General features: G+C 40.5%; 2 protein-coding genes and 2 non-coding genes across 5 annotated transcripts; all 4 read right to left on the bottom strand.

The window, feature by feature from the left end:
- Window positions 1-235: 235 nt before the first annotated feature.
- Window positions 236-5375, bottom strand: rps3 (ribosomal protein S3). Of its 2 annotated transcripts, none has more exons than XM_026298751.1 (7): window positions 5295-5375; window positions 4354-4484; window positions 3618-3711; window positions 2947-3041; window positions 1314-1501; window positions 1006-1209; window positions 236-306 (listed from the first exon to the last, which is right to left on the bottom strand). In XM_026298751.1, the coding sequence occupies exons 1-6, from the start codon at window positions 5322-5324 to the stop codon at window positions 1010-1012; spliced, it is 738 nt and encodes a 245-aa protein (XP_026154536.1). In that variant the 5' UTR covers window positions 5325-5375; the 3' UTR covers window positions 236-306; window positions 1006-1009. The 2 variants fall into 2 exon arrangements, 1 of the variants encoding a protein (XP_026154536.1); XR_003295151.1 differs by having other exon boundaries at window positions 238-306; window positions 960-1209; window positions 5295-5360.
- Window positions 582-729, bottom strand: LOC113125798 (small nucleolar RNA SNORD15). Its single transcript, XR_003295210.1, has one exon. It is a non-coding gene; the product is annotated as a small nucleolar RNA SNORD15 (small nucleolar RNA).
- LOC113125799 (small nucleolar RNA SNORD15) lies at window positions 3278-3427 on the bottom strand. The gene has a single exon (XR_003295211.1). It is a non-coding gene; the product is annotated as a small nucleolar RNA SNORD15 (small nucleolar RNA).
- A 3149-nt stretch (window positions 5376-8524) lies between the features above and the next one.
- On the bottom strand, window positions 8525-15307 carry LOC113135426 (mRNA decay activator protein ZFP36L1). The gene is made up of 3 exons (XM_026315465.1): window positions 15207-15307; window positions 12234-12418; window positions 8525-11528 (listed from the first exon to the last, which is right to left on the bottom strand). Exons 1-3 carry the CDS (start codon window positions 15211-15213, stop codon window positions 10296-10298), a joined length of 1425 nt encoding a protein of 474 aa, XP_026171250.1. The 5' UTR covers window positions 15214-15307; the 3' UTR covers window positions 8525-10295.
- Window positions 15308-16500: the final 1193 nt, after the last annotated feature.

Here is a 16500-nt window from a genome sequence, read left to right as displayed (position 1 = left end):
TCAGAGTAAAGATAAAACAAGGACATCTTCTTTTAAACGCTACCTGATATGTACACTACACTGATATTTAATCAGCCAGTAAAACTTCCTAATGGCAGTAAATTTGACAGTGAAACTGCAGATGACACCATACAGGTGTAGTTAATGAGTTTTTAAACATGCAGGTCAATTCACTCTTAATTTCCTGCTTTACTGAGTTTTCCCACGTGTATCAGTGTGACCACAACATGCCAAGTGTATTTTCCAGATTTTATTTTTTTTACTCAAAAAACAGGGTCTTCTTCCATCTGGTGGAACAATTCAAACCTGAAAAAAACAAAAAAACAAAAACAAAAACCACAATTAAAAAGCTGTTACAAGGACTCCAGTAGATCTGAGCCCAGATCCTGACACTGCATAGGTTCAGATTTCAGGACCATCTCTGGCCTAAAGTGATTTGACACAGATATATTGATAAAACAGTGTTGCCATTAAAGCTATTCGGAACTTCAGATACTAAATATTCAAGTAACTTGTGATCAGTCTGGACCTGATTTCACTTTTTCCTTTGTGATTTTAAAACAGAAGAGAATATCTTCAGCCCTTCTCAGACAAATGCCTCAATGTCTTCAATTGAAAAGGACCCCTTGATCTGAGGAGCTGGAGCAGAACCACAGAACGTAGGTCTGGACCAGTTGCCACCAGAACCACAAAGTCCTGTTCTGACTCGTCATCTTATCATCACTGAAGGGACAAAAACTGGCCTCTTTTCATCACCTGCTTACTGTTTACGGTACAGACAATAATATCTAACCAGCGCCACTTCCATCAATGTAGTAAATGAACCTAATCGTCACGTTAACATGCAGTGGATCCTGACCCAACAGTATTGGAGGCTGGCCCTGGCATCTGTCTAGCTATCAATGGATAAATTTAAGGACTCAGTCATATCATCTGGTTTACACATCCAGTTAAATCACCTTGAAGCCCTCCCTATTTATAAATCAGGCTGCTGCTGTCTCCTACCCCCTTATGCAGTGGGCACAGGTGCTCCTTGGGGCATGGCTGGCACCTCTGGCTTGGCCCCCTTCTGCTCAGACATGGGTGTGGTGGGCAGGGTCTCCTCCTTGGGCTCCACAATGCTGACATGGTCAGGCAGGGGCTTTTTGGGACCAATCTTACCACTTGGGTCCCAGGGAAGCATGATCTTCACCTTGATGCCCAGCACACCTGAGGATGCAAATTAGTAAATATGTATCATCACCAAGTAAAACCGAAGAAAGTGTGGAGCCAAAATCAATAACAGAAATACATCCGTGTGGAGGAGTACTGACCCTGCCTTAGCAGGACATGGCGAACTGCTGTGTCGACATAGTAGTTGACGGGGTCTCCACTGTGGATCATCAGGCCATCCACAAACTTCATGGACTTGGCCCTCTGACCCCTCAGTTTGCCAGAAACCACAACCTCACAGCCCTTGGCACCACTCTCCATGATGAACCTCAGCACACCATAGCATGCCCTGGGAGGGGTGGGGGGCAAAGCACAGTGACCAACTTAGCTTCTTTTGCACTTTAAAATGCAGCTACTGTAAAATGATTCACTGTCCCGAAGACGTTCTCAGCATTCACTTTCAGCATGTAAGGGTGTTTGGACAGATTCATCCCTTCTCAGATAAATGCACAGATGCAGATGCCTTCAGCTGGAATGGACTCCCTGCTCTGAGGAGCCACAGAACATGGATCTGACCAGTCTCCAGCAGAACCACAATGAGTCCTTGAATATTTCTAATGTCAGTCACTTCTTCAGCAACATGACACATGTACATGGTATTTTGAAGCAGTGAAATATATACACTACTCACAAAAAGTTATAAAAGGATATTTGACTTTTTCAGAATGCACCTAAAATGCACTATAACCTTTACAGCTGAACTTAATTTGACCTTCTCTAAACTTTTGAATGCACATGTCCAACTGTTCAATGTTTCAGTACTTATTGCATAACATGGTGTTCTCTAACAAGGTGATTAACCACAAAAATCACAAGTGTCTGATCCATGACCATTGACCACTAAATATTCTGGTTCAATGACAGTTCGTATTTAAACAGTCCTCTTCATCATGCTGTTCACATTTTGACATCATGAGACCAAGACGACACCTAACAATTGACAAGTTATTGAGACATTGAAATTTTTTGTTGTGGTATACCCACCAATGTTGTTAGCTTTTGTTTCAATAAATTGTTTGAGATGAAGAAATTACCATTGCATACTTCTACTTAAATGCCCTACTTTCATGATATAATATCACTGTAGTATGAACTTTTTACATTTTCCATGAATTTCACCTGAAAGTCAAATATATACATACATATATAACTTTTTGAGTAGTGTATATATTTTTTTTAATAAAGTTTTCATTGTTGTGTCTACCATCTACAACCTTCTCAAATTGTGGACTGATATGCTTTTTTTTTTTTTTACATATTAGAAACCAAGTTCATAATAGTGAAAAATTAGAACAACCTTCACTTGAACCAGCTGATTATGGAGTTGCTCCTGAACCTGCTTCTTGTTGCCTTCACCATCAATTTCCACCTGCATCACCAAAGTCTTGTGAACCAATGTTCTGTATGTGTTTTATGGTCTTATTTCAGTGACTAAAAAATTGTAGTTTTTCACTAACCAACACTGTTTTCTGAAAAACACAATCATGTATAAACTCACTGCTCACATATTATTATAGCCCGTTTTGTGCTGATTACAGTGTTATCAGACTTTAGCCATTAATGTTTAAAAGACACTGAAAAAAGCACAAATGTCAGGGCTTGCCAAAATTTGTCCAGGGCCCCAAAACCCCCTTAGACCCCAGAGGGTTAACAGACAGCACCATGCGATCTTCTATAAATATTAATTTCAAAGTCCAGATAAAGGTATATGTGTTTAATGTGATGCCTGCTTACCTACGCACAGCCAGGCCTCCCAGCAGCTTGTAGCGCAGAGACTCTGCCTGAGCGATGGCACACAGACCACGAGTGGCAACTTTCTCAGCATAGAGCTAACAGAAAGGAAACAGTTCAGTTAAACTGCACACCATAAGTGTCAAACTGCAGGTTGCGCTCAAAATGGTTCTTAGACCCAGTGGTGAGTGTGTTTCCATTGAATCTGATGCATTGGCCCTTTCCCAGACTACACATGGATCTTGTATTTTAGAAACAGCTGTGAACTGCATTGATGTGTTTATTTCATTCAGTACTGTTTTATGGATATTTATTACACTTCTATTGCTTTGACCCCTCTCAGACAAATGCCTCTGTGTCTTCATATTGAAAGGACCCCCTGATCTGAGGAACCAGAACAGAACCACAGAACGTGGAACTGAACAAGTGACCTCCAGACCCAGATCGAGTCTTATTCTGTCTCGTCATCGTATCATCACTGAAGGGAGAAAGTCAATGTTAAAAACCTGTAGCTGCATTCATTTCATTCTTAGGATAAATTCTTAATATCTAAATACAGTTTTTTAATATGCATTATAAAGTGTTATGCTTCACGTTGTACGTGTGAATTACAACTCAGATTATTATCTTTCGCATTTACGTTCGCTTCATGTAATCCATCCTGGTTTCCTCACCTCCACACTGCCCTCAGGGAAGCCAAACCTCTTCTGCACCACAGCAGTCAGCTCTCTGATCCGACGGCCCTTCTCTCCCAGAACATTCTGGGTCCTAAAGACAAAGACACCCATGGTTACACTGGATTCCAGGGAAAAATACAGCCATCCACAGCACCCAGGGAAATCTTGTCATGCTGCAGGCTCGTTTTTTCCTAATGCATTGTTTAAGTCAGATGAAATGAATAGTAGAGGGGGAATCCCATGTTAAACAGTGGTCAAGAGATCTGCATGATCACAGCTGGTTGTGTGACATTTAAAATGTGCTTCACTGACAACAGTGGCATTTCTGTTAAATCTGTCTAAACCTGAACTGTGGCCAGCGTGAGGCATCCACGTTTGTTTTCCGGTCCTCTTACACTGGAAAGTTCCTGGGCAAATATATAAAATTAAGTTTGCCAGTCATAATTACATGCTGGAAGCTGAGCTTATGTATGTGAGACAGGCTGCAATTATAATAGCTAAAATAACAAAGAAACAAATTGGTGCTGAATATTATGACCAGGCCAAACCTGAAATACTTGCAGATAGGTGTGTTCATCTGCTGAAACAAATTCACATCAGTTTATATTAAAAGATTATATCAAATCTACTTTAGTAAGAATTTCAGAATGCAAACATGGAATGATTTAGCACATTTGACTTTCACTGTCTCCTAGAGCCAAAAGTCACAGCGACCTCAAGCCTGGACCCCCACCTTGTGGCCAGGATGATGATCTCAGTCCTGGTTGGAGTCACACGCACTTCTACACCGGAGTAGCCGTCCTCAGCAAGTTCACGAGTCAGGAACTCGTTTAGCTCGGCCTTGAAGATACCGTCTGAGACGAACTGAGGACAGTGTCAGATTAATGTTTGCACATCTGAGTATCACCCAGACAAAAAAACATGACAATACCAGGAAAGTGGAGATGTTGAAAGAAAAAAGCATTAGCACAAACACTGTAAAAACAGAAATCAGTCTGTCACCACCCTGTCAGGGGACGCAATCACGGCTGCAATATTTTTATATTTCACTGCACAATTTGGAAAACTCAGAATATAAGCCACGAGAAAAAACTGTTGACTTGTGATCTCCAAAATAAGCAGAGCCCAGTGACTCCCACACAAGTTCTAACATCAGTGACTCGTGTTATCTGACCCGTCTGTTTCCAGCACTAACCAAAAGGCTCCAGCCACACAGCTGCAGATGCGTCTATCTAACGTCAGCAGCCACAAATAAAAACGTTTATAATCACGTTTCGAAATATTTCCTGGGGCAGCTAACAGCTAGCATAGCATAGATTTCTCTCGGTCTGAGCCGAACTGGGCCAAACTGAGCCGTGTTAGGGGCCACGGACTCAGGGGAGCGGGGACAGGCAGAGACGTCCGAGGCTCGGCAGCTGTTATAAAACTGTTTATCGTTGGGGAAACATGTCTGACTGTGGGTCGTGTGTGCGGGTCCCGGGCTGGAAAAGACATGTTAGCCAAATGAGGAGGACGCAGCTCAGGCAGCATCTGGATTAATCCTCTGCGGACCGAACTCCAACGAGACAGATTAACACCTGGCCGAACACAAAGCACTTGCATCCGCACCGACAGGACCCCATTTTTACACAAGATGCTGCCTGTGTGAAAAAAACGCGGAAAAACTGCACTAACCTTCCTCTTCTTGGAGATCTGCACCGCCATCTTCCAACGGGCCGTAGACAGGAAAGGACCGGGACCGTAAGCGGAAATGGTTTTATAGTAAAACTTCTAACGTCCGTTTACGTAATCGTTTTAGCTGCCGTTGGGAACTGTAGTTTTTTCTGATCGCAGTGGATCGAGTCACTGATGGGCTGTGGAAAAAATGAATAAATAAAAAATACTCTCTTGGTCCAAACTAACCACAAAGATGTTGTTGTGAATGTGTTATTATGTTAGCTTTAATTAATATTTATGTTTGTACCAGCAATAGTTTGTTATGATATAACAAGTGTAATGCTCACTGTTATTGTTCCACTGCCTTTAACTAACGTGACGAATTGTATTATATTTATACAACATTTTATACAATGCATTTAAAATGATTTTTTTCAAACTATATACTAAATGCCCTACTTTAAATTCTACTTTTCAAAACCACTAACTGGTATACTGGTAAGTGTTTAACTGATTTTGAATTGAATAAATATAATGATAAAGGTGGCTGATTTATCGGGTTTTACTTCCTGAAACCTGTTGTGCTGTCAATGCACCTGCAGAGGGAGTTGTTTTATGCTGCAGTCTAGGTGCCTTGACAGCACATACAGACTGCAGCATAAAACAGCACACTGGCTGCCATAGTTTGGTAAAATATGTGCAGCATCTTCCTGAAGATGTCTAAGGATCTGAGGCACCTTAGGAGGAAAAGTTGACTATACCATTTTTTATATGGAACGTCTGTGTTCAGTGACCAGTCCAGTCCAACTTAATGTCCAGGTGTACACCTAGATTAACACACTTCCCACCTTTAGTTTGTTCATGTTTGCAGTGTGTATGACTCTAAACATTGTGCGTTTGGATGAGGCAGCAGACCAGCTGTTGGAGGCTCATGTGGATTGTGTAACGTAATGATTTGAGTTTCTACTTCAACACACTTCTTATGTAGTGTCTGAATCTAGAATCTAGAGCAGTACCTCCACACACACACATACACACACACAACCATTCAGAGGAAAGCTGCCCCTCACCCTCTCTCAGGCTGAATCGAGTTCTTTCCCAGTGAGAGACATTAGCATACAGATGTTAGACTGAAAAGGGAAAGCACAGAAACACAAAGGGTCTGCATGACCAGCAAGGAATTGGGGGGGGGGGCTGCACAGGGATGGCCCTTGGCCTTTTGAGACACACACAGACACACACAGACACAATCAGCGGCATTGAATGGTATTCATTCATTCACACATTCATTCACTACACGGAAATCCTCAGCCTGCCCAAATATCATCACAAACACACACACACACACACACACACAAATCTTTACTGTCTCTTATACAACAAATAACAAATATACAATAAAGAAAAACATAATAAAATACAGAATATATAATATGAAAAAAAGATAACCTTATTTAGTCAAAATGTGCAATCTATAATGACATCTGTTATAGCATTACTCCAAACACCTACATTTTGTTTTCAGGTAAAAGACTAGACCCTGTATAAATATATATATAAAATGAAATTTTGTTGTAATGGAGTAGTTTACACGCACACACACACACACACACACACACACTGGGGAGGATCTCAACTTCTGCTCCACTTTGTATGAATAGATGGAAATCAGTCACAAGTATCTCTGTGTGTCATTGTGTGCTGGGGAGTCTTTGTTCAAGCATCTGTTGCCCAAACATTCTCCTGTGTCATTTACTCAAAATTAGTTCAGGCCAGTTGCAACAAAACCCACTCCTCCTAACACACACATACACACACACACACTCACATGCACACACACACACACACACACACACACACACACACACACACACACACACACACACACACACATAGAGGACATAGAGATAGAGGAGAGGGCTGTGAGATTCCCTAAACAGAAAGTTAATCTTTGTTCCTTTTGTGTGAGTGAGATACAAATGAGCAAAAGGCCCCAGAAGCAACAATATTTTAAAGTGATGCTTTTCCTAACATGAACATTTGTGTTGTCCCATTGTGTTAACTACTAAGGTTTCCTGCACAATCTATCTATATATCACTTTTGGCAGCCCTACTTTTACTGCCATTCTAAGGAATCTGACTCCTGTAGCTCACAGGAGCAATAAAACAAATACTGGACATTGACGCTGTTTATCACAGTTGCTACTTATAGTCTAGTAAAGAAACTTACCACTGAGAGCAGTTAATACGAAAAAGAGAAAGCATTTTATTTTACATCATTAATGTTTGTGCACTTGGTTAAATTCTGGATATTCTTTCCATGATACAAAACATGCAGATTTTGGCAAAACTATTTTTTCTGAAGAAACCACGAATAGCACTGCTTTTCATTTTCTCCTGTGTGGAGACATGATCATACAAAAAGCTGGGCTGAAAAAAAGATTTAAGAAAAGAAGAAAAAAAAAAAGAAAAGAGACAATGTGTGACCTATGTGGATCAGAATGAGTTGTTTATTTAATTCAATTCAGTTTTATTTGTATAGCGCCAAATCACAATACAGTCATCTCAAGGCACTTTACAAAAAAAAACCCAACAAATCCCTTATGAGCAAGCACTTGGTGACAGTGAAGAGGAAAAACTTCCTTTAATGGAAAAAACTTCCAGCAGAACTGGGCTCAGTTTGGGCAGCCATCTGCCTCGACCAGTGGATAGAGGAGAGAGAAAAGAACAGCAACATTAAACAACCAATAGACACTGCAAATTGGTGGGGCCAGTAACTGCATATCAACAATATACAGCTCCAGGACCAGGGAAACCTGCAGAAGGTACAGAGAGAGAGAGAGAACAGAGAGAGAGGGAGAGAGCACAAACTATGGGAGAGAGACAGCACAAAGTTAGTGACATTCAGTGGTGGAATATACATGTGAGGGGGGAGGAGATGAAAAGAGGGAGGTTAGCTCATTTAGGAGAAGAGAATAACAGTGCTGGATTTTATTTTTTATTTATTTATATTTAAGTTGCTTGTCATTTTGCTAAAATATGATTCCTTTCTATCATTAAGATAGAGGACAATTCCAAACCATCCTTGATTTAGTAAAATAATTTCTGATTTTTTATGCGTACACAATCATACACAAGCTGAGCTGTTATTTTTTTAAAGACCTTTATTTTCAAATAAAGACAAATATATTAAGATAAAGAACCAGGATATCAATATAACCCATGGAATGTAAACAATAAATGCACTTAAATTATGTGAAACAAAAAACATAATATAGGTTTTGCTTTGAAAAACAAAATAAATAAGAGTTTAAGTTAAAAAAGTTACAAAGACAGATTACTGTCAAGACAAACTAACAATAAGCTACAGCAGAATTGAGACTTGTCTGGGCAGGTTGAAAAGATTTCATGACAAAAATAAACAAGATCAAGCTTTCCTGACTTAATCTGAACTGATTTCACCTGCCGCTCACAGTTACCTAGCTAGCGTGCAACAGAGTTGAACCTACAAACATCAAGGCAGCTCTGATAACTAAACAACTACACACAAAGCTCAGATGTTCACCTGTGTTTACATGACAAGAGAAGAAGACAGCATACCTGGTAGATATTTCCACACAAAAAGACCACAATACTTCAGTTCTATAAACACTCTGATGGTCATAATGTACTGACATTTTCATTTGCCACTGCTGAGTCACACTGAGGCCATGGATGTGTAAACCTTTCTTTCACCACTGTTTTTCTTTGTTTTTACAGTAGTAACTGGAATAAGGTTATTGTAGTCAGAGGCTCATAGAAGAGAGCAGACTCACTGTGTGCTCACATCAACAGCAGAAGTAAAAAAACATGTCGAGCTGCTTCTGACATGAAAACCTGTGTCTTGATTTCTGAGGGTGATTAGCCAGTAAGGCAACATACATACAGAATGCCAAAATGTGTTTCTTCCTCCTCTCTTCTAGTCTTCTTAAAGCTACTGGACAGTGTAAACCGAACAGACAGAACACATCAATGCATAAGTAAAGCATAATTTCTCTGGCATTATTAAAATGCATAAACACAATCACAAAGCAAAGTTTAACAAAAACAACAAATCATACAAAAAACAATAAATAAGTCTTAGAAGTGTCAAGTGATAATAGCATTAATCATAATAACCTGTCATGGCTAAAAGTTGGGCTAAGTGTTAACAGTATTAGTAATTCAAAGGGAATGCTAACACCAACTTTGGTAACTAGAGAGAGTTGCCTAAATTTGTGCCTTGTTGGCAGACCAATACAATCAAGACACCACAGTCATAACCAATTACTCAGTTAGTCAGAAAAAACACTTATTCTGCCATCTTACTCATGCAATAGGTTGATTACACACAACTGAAGAGCTGTAAACATCACTTCAAAAGTGATGCTGTCTGGCGTCACACTAACTGTTTTTAGGGACTAACATAAAATCTGTAAAAGCATCTTTGCAGTATTAAAAACACACCAGTCATACACAGGCCAAGCAGCACCAATCTTAAAATCCTTCTTAAATATGGGTACAGGAACTTCTCACACAGATCCTCACTGGGCAGGAATACATAAAGATGAATGCCAAGCTCAATGAAGTACCCTCTGAGGATTCTTTAAAAATGAGTATACAACAGTATACAGCAGTAACAATAGCATAAAACAACCTTATAAAATACCAATAAACAAAAAGCAAAGAAAGGAGTCAAGCTAAAATTGGACGAACACGGAGCAGTGGTACAACTGCTTGGATAAGAAATGCAATATGCACAAAATTAGGTACGTTTACCAGGCTGCATTTAGAGATGAACTGAGAACCTAATGCTTTAATTCTTTGTGACTTATATCTGAACTTTGTTTTAAATTTACTAGTTTTTATAATATAGTTTCTGTGAGATTAATTCATGCAGATAGATTACAAATGTCAACAGGCTGGATATGGGTCACACAGAGTTAAAACATTTAGAGCATCTGTCCTTGGTTAAATTCAGCCCTATGGTAAAACCTTTCCCTACTCATCTGAAACAGACAGGCGGCTAAAGATGGGCAGGCGCCGGCCTTCAAAGCTTGGTGATTCCGTACGGCTGGAGGAAGAACTGAGGGAGCAGGAGGAAGTGTAGCCTTCTTCACAGAGGGAGTCAGCAGAGGAACAGCGCTGAAGGCCAGGGAGACTGCTCAGGGACACTGGCAGCTTCTCGGGGAGGTGGTAAGGGAGGCTTGAGCTTTTGGAGGGAAAGGCTGAGGTTGGACACCTATCACTGACTGAATCGTTCACTGCATAGAAGCACAGTGCTGAATCACTGCTGTCGTTTGCCAGGTCAGTGATGCCAGAGAAAGGGTAGGGGTAGTGCTTCAGTACCCCTTGCTCGGGGAAGAGAGGGGAGAGGAGCTCTGGGCTCCCTGTGGAGGATGGGGGAGGGGAGACAGAGGAGGCCCGGGTGAAGAGGAGGGAGGACAGTTGTGACTGCTCAACTGGTTGGGAAGTCTGTGGAGAGGAGGAGAAACCTGCAAAGCTCAGGCTGTGTCGCAGCAGAGGAGGCCGCATCTTGTGTTTCTGTGGTGGGATGGCAGCGGGGCCAGGGTGGAGCTCATCTGCATTGTGGATGAAGTGGCAGCGGGCGCCGTATGGGCAGAAGCCTATTGTGTGGAAAGTGCGGCAAGGCTCTGTCTTGTACTTGGGGTGCCTGCTGAGGCCTCTCAGCTCGTCTAAGCCATGGGCAAACTGGCACTTGGCGCCATACTTACATGACCCACTTTCCTCGTAGGTGCGACAAAGTTCAGTCTTGTAGCGGGTGGAGATGTGAGGTGAGGAGGCTGGGGGTCTGGAGGCAGACGAGGAAGCAGTGGACGAAAGAGATGTTGTGCTGATGCAGAAGCCTGGTGGAGGGAGCAGCCCTGGTGGGGACACATTGGAGATTTTCTCCTCTCTGCCTTCCAAGCTGCAGACATTGCCCTCTATCATGCTGACTGAGCGGTCAACTCTGAAAGGGATGTGGCTGAGTGAGGAGTGGAGCAGCTGACCCTCCCTGCTCCACTGCTGGTTGGAGGCCATACTGAGCCCCCAGCAGGCTGATGACTCAGTCCCCTCACAGCTGCTGCTGCTGCTGTTGAACTTGGAGTTGGGGAGGGTCACAGGGCAGAGAGAATGGCGACGCTGGAAGCCGAGGACTCTGTGACTGCGGTTCTGCCATAGCTGCTGTGAGCTGGTAGACGAGCCATCTGTTGCCTCCAGGCCATGGAAATTCTGTCACACAAAAGAAGAGAGAATAATAGATATGAGCTTTCTGCATTCCTGGAGCACTGGAGAAAGACTGAAAGGCCAAGTCGAACTAAAAGGAGATTTAAAGCTGCAGCTATGACAACAGGGCTGATAAGAAGAGACTGGAAAATGTACTCATGGATTTGCGAAGAGGTTGGACTGAACTTCAACTTGAAAGTTCACTAACAGTTGGAATAAAACTATGAGTTTAAATTAAAAAAAAAAGATATACTGAATCTGATTGAAAACAAGCATAGGACTCCTCAAAGTCAAAATAAACTAAAACCCAGTTGTTTTAAAAATAGAATTGACTTATAGTGTCAAGCATTTTCCTTTTGTATGTAAAAAAGGTTGATTAAAAAGTTTGTCCAAACACATCACATTTTGAGCAAAATCAAACTTTAATCCTAGAGTTTAACTTTTCTAACAAAGTAGACTAAGATTGTTTAAAAAAATAAGTTAAAAACCAACCATTTGACTTGCAATCCAAAAGCTGCAGTAAAGATGAAATGTATAAATTAGAATCTAGCTATCTCTTTGTTTTCTGACAAAGGAATTACAGCATCATTACAGAGTCCTTAACTTAATTTATGATACAGCCAATAAAAAGTTTATTTGCAAATAAATCATAAGTTCAGATATGTTGGTAGATATGTATAAAAGTGTTAAATTCTCACTGGCTGCTCTCACCTTGCCGAACTCATCCAGTTCAAGGAAAGGTGCTAAAAAATCGGAGGCCATAGTTGGCTCCACCATCCTCAGTGAGTGAAGGAGCTGGATGTATGATCCCACGGTGGAAGAAGGCTGGGGAGTTCGAAAAGTTTCTGGGCCCGAAGAGGAAGAGGAGAGATGAACAAAGCAAAGTCTTTGTGGAGCTGAAAATACAGAGAAACCCTTTAGAGGTCTGGATGAAACAAGTTCAGTTTGGCCTGTGATGGTCAGGCATAGAGATATTACTTGTTCCACGAGTTGAAAGTAATTTTTCAGAAGGCAAAGGCAGAGAACTGAAGCAGTCAGGTCCAGTTGTGAAGGACACAGAAAAGAAGAACGTGACTGCTGAAGCAAAGTTCTTTGCCCATCTGCTGGAATCTGCTTAAATACTTGGGGAAACCCACCCACCCCCAGCCTGAGCTCTTCAGAGGAGAATGTGTGCTAATGTGTGTGTGTGTGTGTGTTGGTGGTGGTGGTGGTGGGGGGTGTAGGGGTTCTGCATTGCAAGGGTGTGCTGGGGGGCAGGGTGGGCACAGAAAGGAGGAGCTCAGTGAAGCTACTTTTCAACCTATTCATTACCAAATCCTTAAAGATGCATTCTTCTGTTTTTAACAGGCCATCCCTGTGCTTAGTTGGAGAACGATGCAGCTAAAGACATAGTGACCTGTGCTGCAAATACCACACATTTATGGTCATTAGTGCAGCTGCAAATGCAGCAAAGTTTGTTAAAAGTGTACAAATATATTGGAGACACAGACTTCCGCAATAACTTGAAAAATAACTAACTTTGCTTTTTAACTGATTTTGATGCTTTAAGAGTCTGTGCAGGCTTAATATAGTGCAATCTATTGAGTTTCTAGTGATGCAAAACCTTATATCTACTTCTACTTAAACAATGGCCAGTCTGGGATATTGAGAGCATATATTGTCAATAAATATGACATGATTTGAATTACAAATAAATGTGTATATCCATACAGATGTGCTGGTTGTCCAGCTGCTGACACAGACTGACATCAGTGTTTCTGTTCACATTAAGACTAAAACAAAACAATTTGTGTCTTTCACACATGTATGTCTGCTCCAGAGTCATGTTGATTGGATGAACCAAAATGCCCACAGGTGAAATGAAGAGTAAATGGGTGAGTGGGTCATTGTTTACCCCACCCAGTTTAATGAGCACTTTTATTTCTTGACCATTTCTCACATATTTTGGGGGCAGAAATGATGGTATTGGTTGAACTAAAGATGATGCAGATTCTCTGGAACAACAAAATTCCATTAAAACGCAATGAGGGAAAAAATCCCAGGCTCATATGAAGCCTGTTGTTGTTATTAACTAGCAAAAGATCCTTTGTTGTTGCTGTATCCGAGCTACAAATTTTAAATCATAATTGTTTTCTGACTGGATTAAAATTTCACTCTTGTTTCAGGTCTGTATTTGATTTTTATGGCCTGGCTTAGCTAAGAACAAGTCTGGACATGTGGGTAAAGCAGCTATGTTTTCATCATCATGGTATGCTGTTATATTGAAATGCAAATTCAGGTCAGTAAAGATGGTTCAAACCTAGCAGGATGGATGAGTGCTGTCAGCCCAGTGTTACGTCTTTCACATCACAAAACAAAGACTGCTTCTGGTTTCATGGTTTCTCTCCTAACGTGGGTTCCACAAAAATACTCAGGATCAAAGAGATGAATGAACAGAAGTGTTGATTGTTTACTGAATGAAGAAAGTTGGTCATGTCATGTTCTTAAATAAACATCCTCATCCTCAGTGTCTGCTATGTGGACTGTCCACTGTCAATAACAGATCAGACCTGTACAGACATAGAGGGTTCTAACCCCAGTCGTCACACTGAATAGTCAAATATAAATAGAAAGGCATAAATCTGCTCTGCTCTCCAAGTCACATGGACAATGAGACAGAAACTGAAATGTCCTCCCTTTATAGCTGCTTTTGGACCAGAGAAATCTTCCTAATTCTTAGAACCTTTGGAGCAAGTTCCCCTTGTCTGTCTGCACTGCAGGAACTGAGAACTATAATGGTTCTTATAGCACAGTTTTTGGGGACTTTTTTGTCTCCTAGGTCTTTTTCAGTATAATATGAACCATGAGGTACTTATGCTTATGCTAAGTTACCAAACACCAACTTAGCCTGTGCAGCACTGGCAACTGGCATTTTTAAAAGTTAATCTTAGTAACATGAACAAAAGTTTAACATGGGAAGAAAAAACTCTGACACCGATGTCTGTGCTGCCTAAGCGACAGAGAAAATTCAGAGAGATCTTGATTGATCAAAGCAAAACATGAAAATTTTCACCAAAGTTGTTGAATGTTGAACAGAAGTGACATTGCTATGGCAAGTGAATGCAATCAGGAAAAAGGCTCAAAGGTCTGTAGTTTTCATGTCCATTTCTCAGTGGTATAGTTCCTAGAATTGTTTAGTCTGAAAGTGCTTTTTGTCAAACGGCTTCTGTTTTGGCACTTAGGAGAAGAATAGCTCTATTTAGACAATTGAAATGAAATTATATAGCACATATATGCACATTATGTAAACAGCCACACATTTGGCTTCCACAGTGCAAGGTCAGAAGAAATGCAATTATTTCTGCTGCAAAACAAACTGTAAAACATGCAACAGACACTTATCAGAACTGCTTACTGATTCGTTACTGTGTGTGTGTGTTCAGAGTTAAATAACCGTAATCCAGTGTGGTTTCCTCTCTGTGGTTGGTTGGTTTGGTAACAGACTGATTGTCGTTATGTTTTCTACCTCTTTCCTTTTATACTGTATTCACTCATACTGTATTCACCTACGCTACTCTCTACTTACTTTTTTTCTCTCTGTATTACTTGAGTAATTTATGAACAAGAAGGCAAATTTGTCTATCACCCCCCCTTCGCTCTGCATTTGTGTACTTTTCAGGCTGATGAAGTGAATTAATCAGTTACCTTTCATGCTCTCTCTGTGTTGTTGTGGTCTGACTTTCTTAGTGACAAAAAGAAACTGAATCTGTTCTTACATAACCAGCACAACTGTCTGTGGCTGTAGTGTGTATGTGTGTGTGTTGAGGCAGATAATGCTCTTCACTCCCACTGTGTGATTCCTGCATCCAGCTGAGGTGTTTTCTGGTAAGGGTGGTTACTGTAGTACTCAGGCTGTGAATAGTTCAAAATGTAAATTTTTTACATTAGTGAATCCTCAATACAAAAGGCCTTAATGTTTATAAAAGAGTCAAAGGAACTGTGTCTAAATAAAATTATTTTTAAAATGAACAACATTGCAAATCTGTTAATATCTGGACTGAGACGCTGAAAACAAAGTAAAATATGACCAAGCCTTTGCTGTAAATTCAGTTCAGTTCAATTCAATTCAATTCAGTTCAATCAAATTCGATTCAATTTCATTCAAAACTAAACCAAACAAATTCCTCATGAGCACCACTTGGTCACTGATGGTAAAACTCCAGCTAATGTGAGGAAGCTCCATCAGATCAATTACAGTTACAGTTTTGGGAAACTGTCACAGTGTAGTCCTGTATGGCACCAGGGAAGGTCTGTGTTTTTGGTTCATTTTCTTTGTGAAACAAAAAATGTTGCCTTTGGAAGTTTTTTGCATTTATTCCACTAATTAAAACTATGATAAATGATTTAATAGCAAATTGCCGTCCTGCCTTGGGCTACATTGCATATAGAGAAAATCCTTTAGTCCAGTTAAGACGTGAGTCAAAAATGTTCAAATTTTCTTAAACACTTCAACACCTGGAGGATCCATCACCCTATTATTATTACCCTCATAAGAGCCATTTTCTAATACAGTTCTGATCAGGTTTGATCATATTTATCTGATCATATTTAGGGCCTAACAGCCACAGTCAACATAACAATTTAGCTTGGCTGAGAAATGGCACTGGTTGAAGTGGCTGCGTCAGTTAGCAGTGGTTTGGGTGTAGACAAGGGAGGGGCGGGTTTATAGAGACTGCTACAGGCCGTTAAGTGTTGGGTAAATTTTTATGGTTTGAATTATATCGTTTGGATGGTAATGTCACAGCAACTACTACACTTAACTCATAATACACTCATAATATAATATATTATACTCATAATAATAAAGATCAGAATGAGCGGAATTTCCTCAAATAAATTTGTTTTGTTTGCTTTGTTTGTTTACAAAGACAAAATGGCAAAGAGGGAAATGAAGAGAAATACAAATATTATTCAAACAGAAAAGACCCTAGTTTCACTG

Source organism: Mastacembelus armatus, chromosome 13 (assembly GCF_900324485.2).
Source record: "Mastacembelus armatus chromosome 13, fMasArm1.2, whole genome shotgun sequence".
NCBI classification, from domain to species: Eukaryota; Metazoa; Chordata; class Actinopteri; order Synbranchiformes; family Mastacembelidae; genus Mastacembelus; species Mastacembelus armatus.
Note: the sequence above shows the minus strand (reverse complement) of the source record. Positions and strands in the feature narration are given on the sequence as shown.

What these genes read in the sequence shown, in the direction of transcription:
- LOC113135426 (XM_026315465.1), bottom strand. An exon ending in AACTGGATGAGTTCGGCAAG is followed by an intron (nt 11,529 to 12,233) that starts GTGAGAGCAGCC and finishes TTTGTGTGACAG; the next exon opens with AATTTCCATGGCCTGGAGGC.
- rps3 (XM_026298751.1), bottom strand. Translation starts at nt 5,324, where the DNA reads ATGGCGGTGCAGATCTCCAAGAAGAGGAAG. An exon ending in AGATCTCCAAGAAGAGGAAG is followed by an intron (nt 4,485 to 5,294) that starts GTTAGTGCAGTT and finishes CACTGTCCTCAG; the next exon opens with TTCGTCTCAGACGGTATCTT. An exon ending in ATCATCATCCTGGCCACAAG is followed by an intron (nt 3,712 to 4,353) that starts GTGGGGGTCCAG and finishes CTTTGTCTTTAG; the next exon opens with GACCCAGAATGTTCTGGGAG.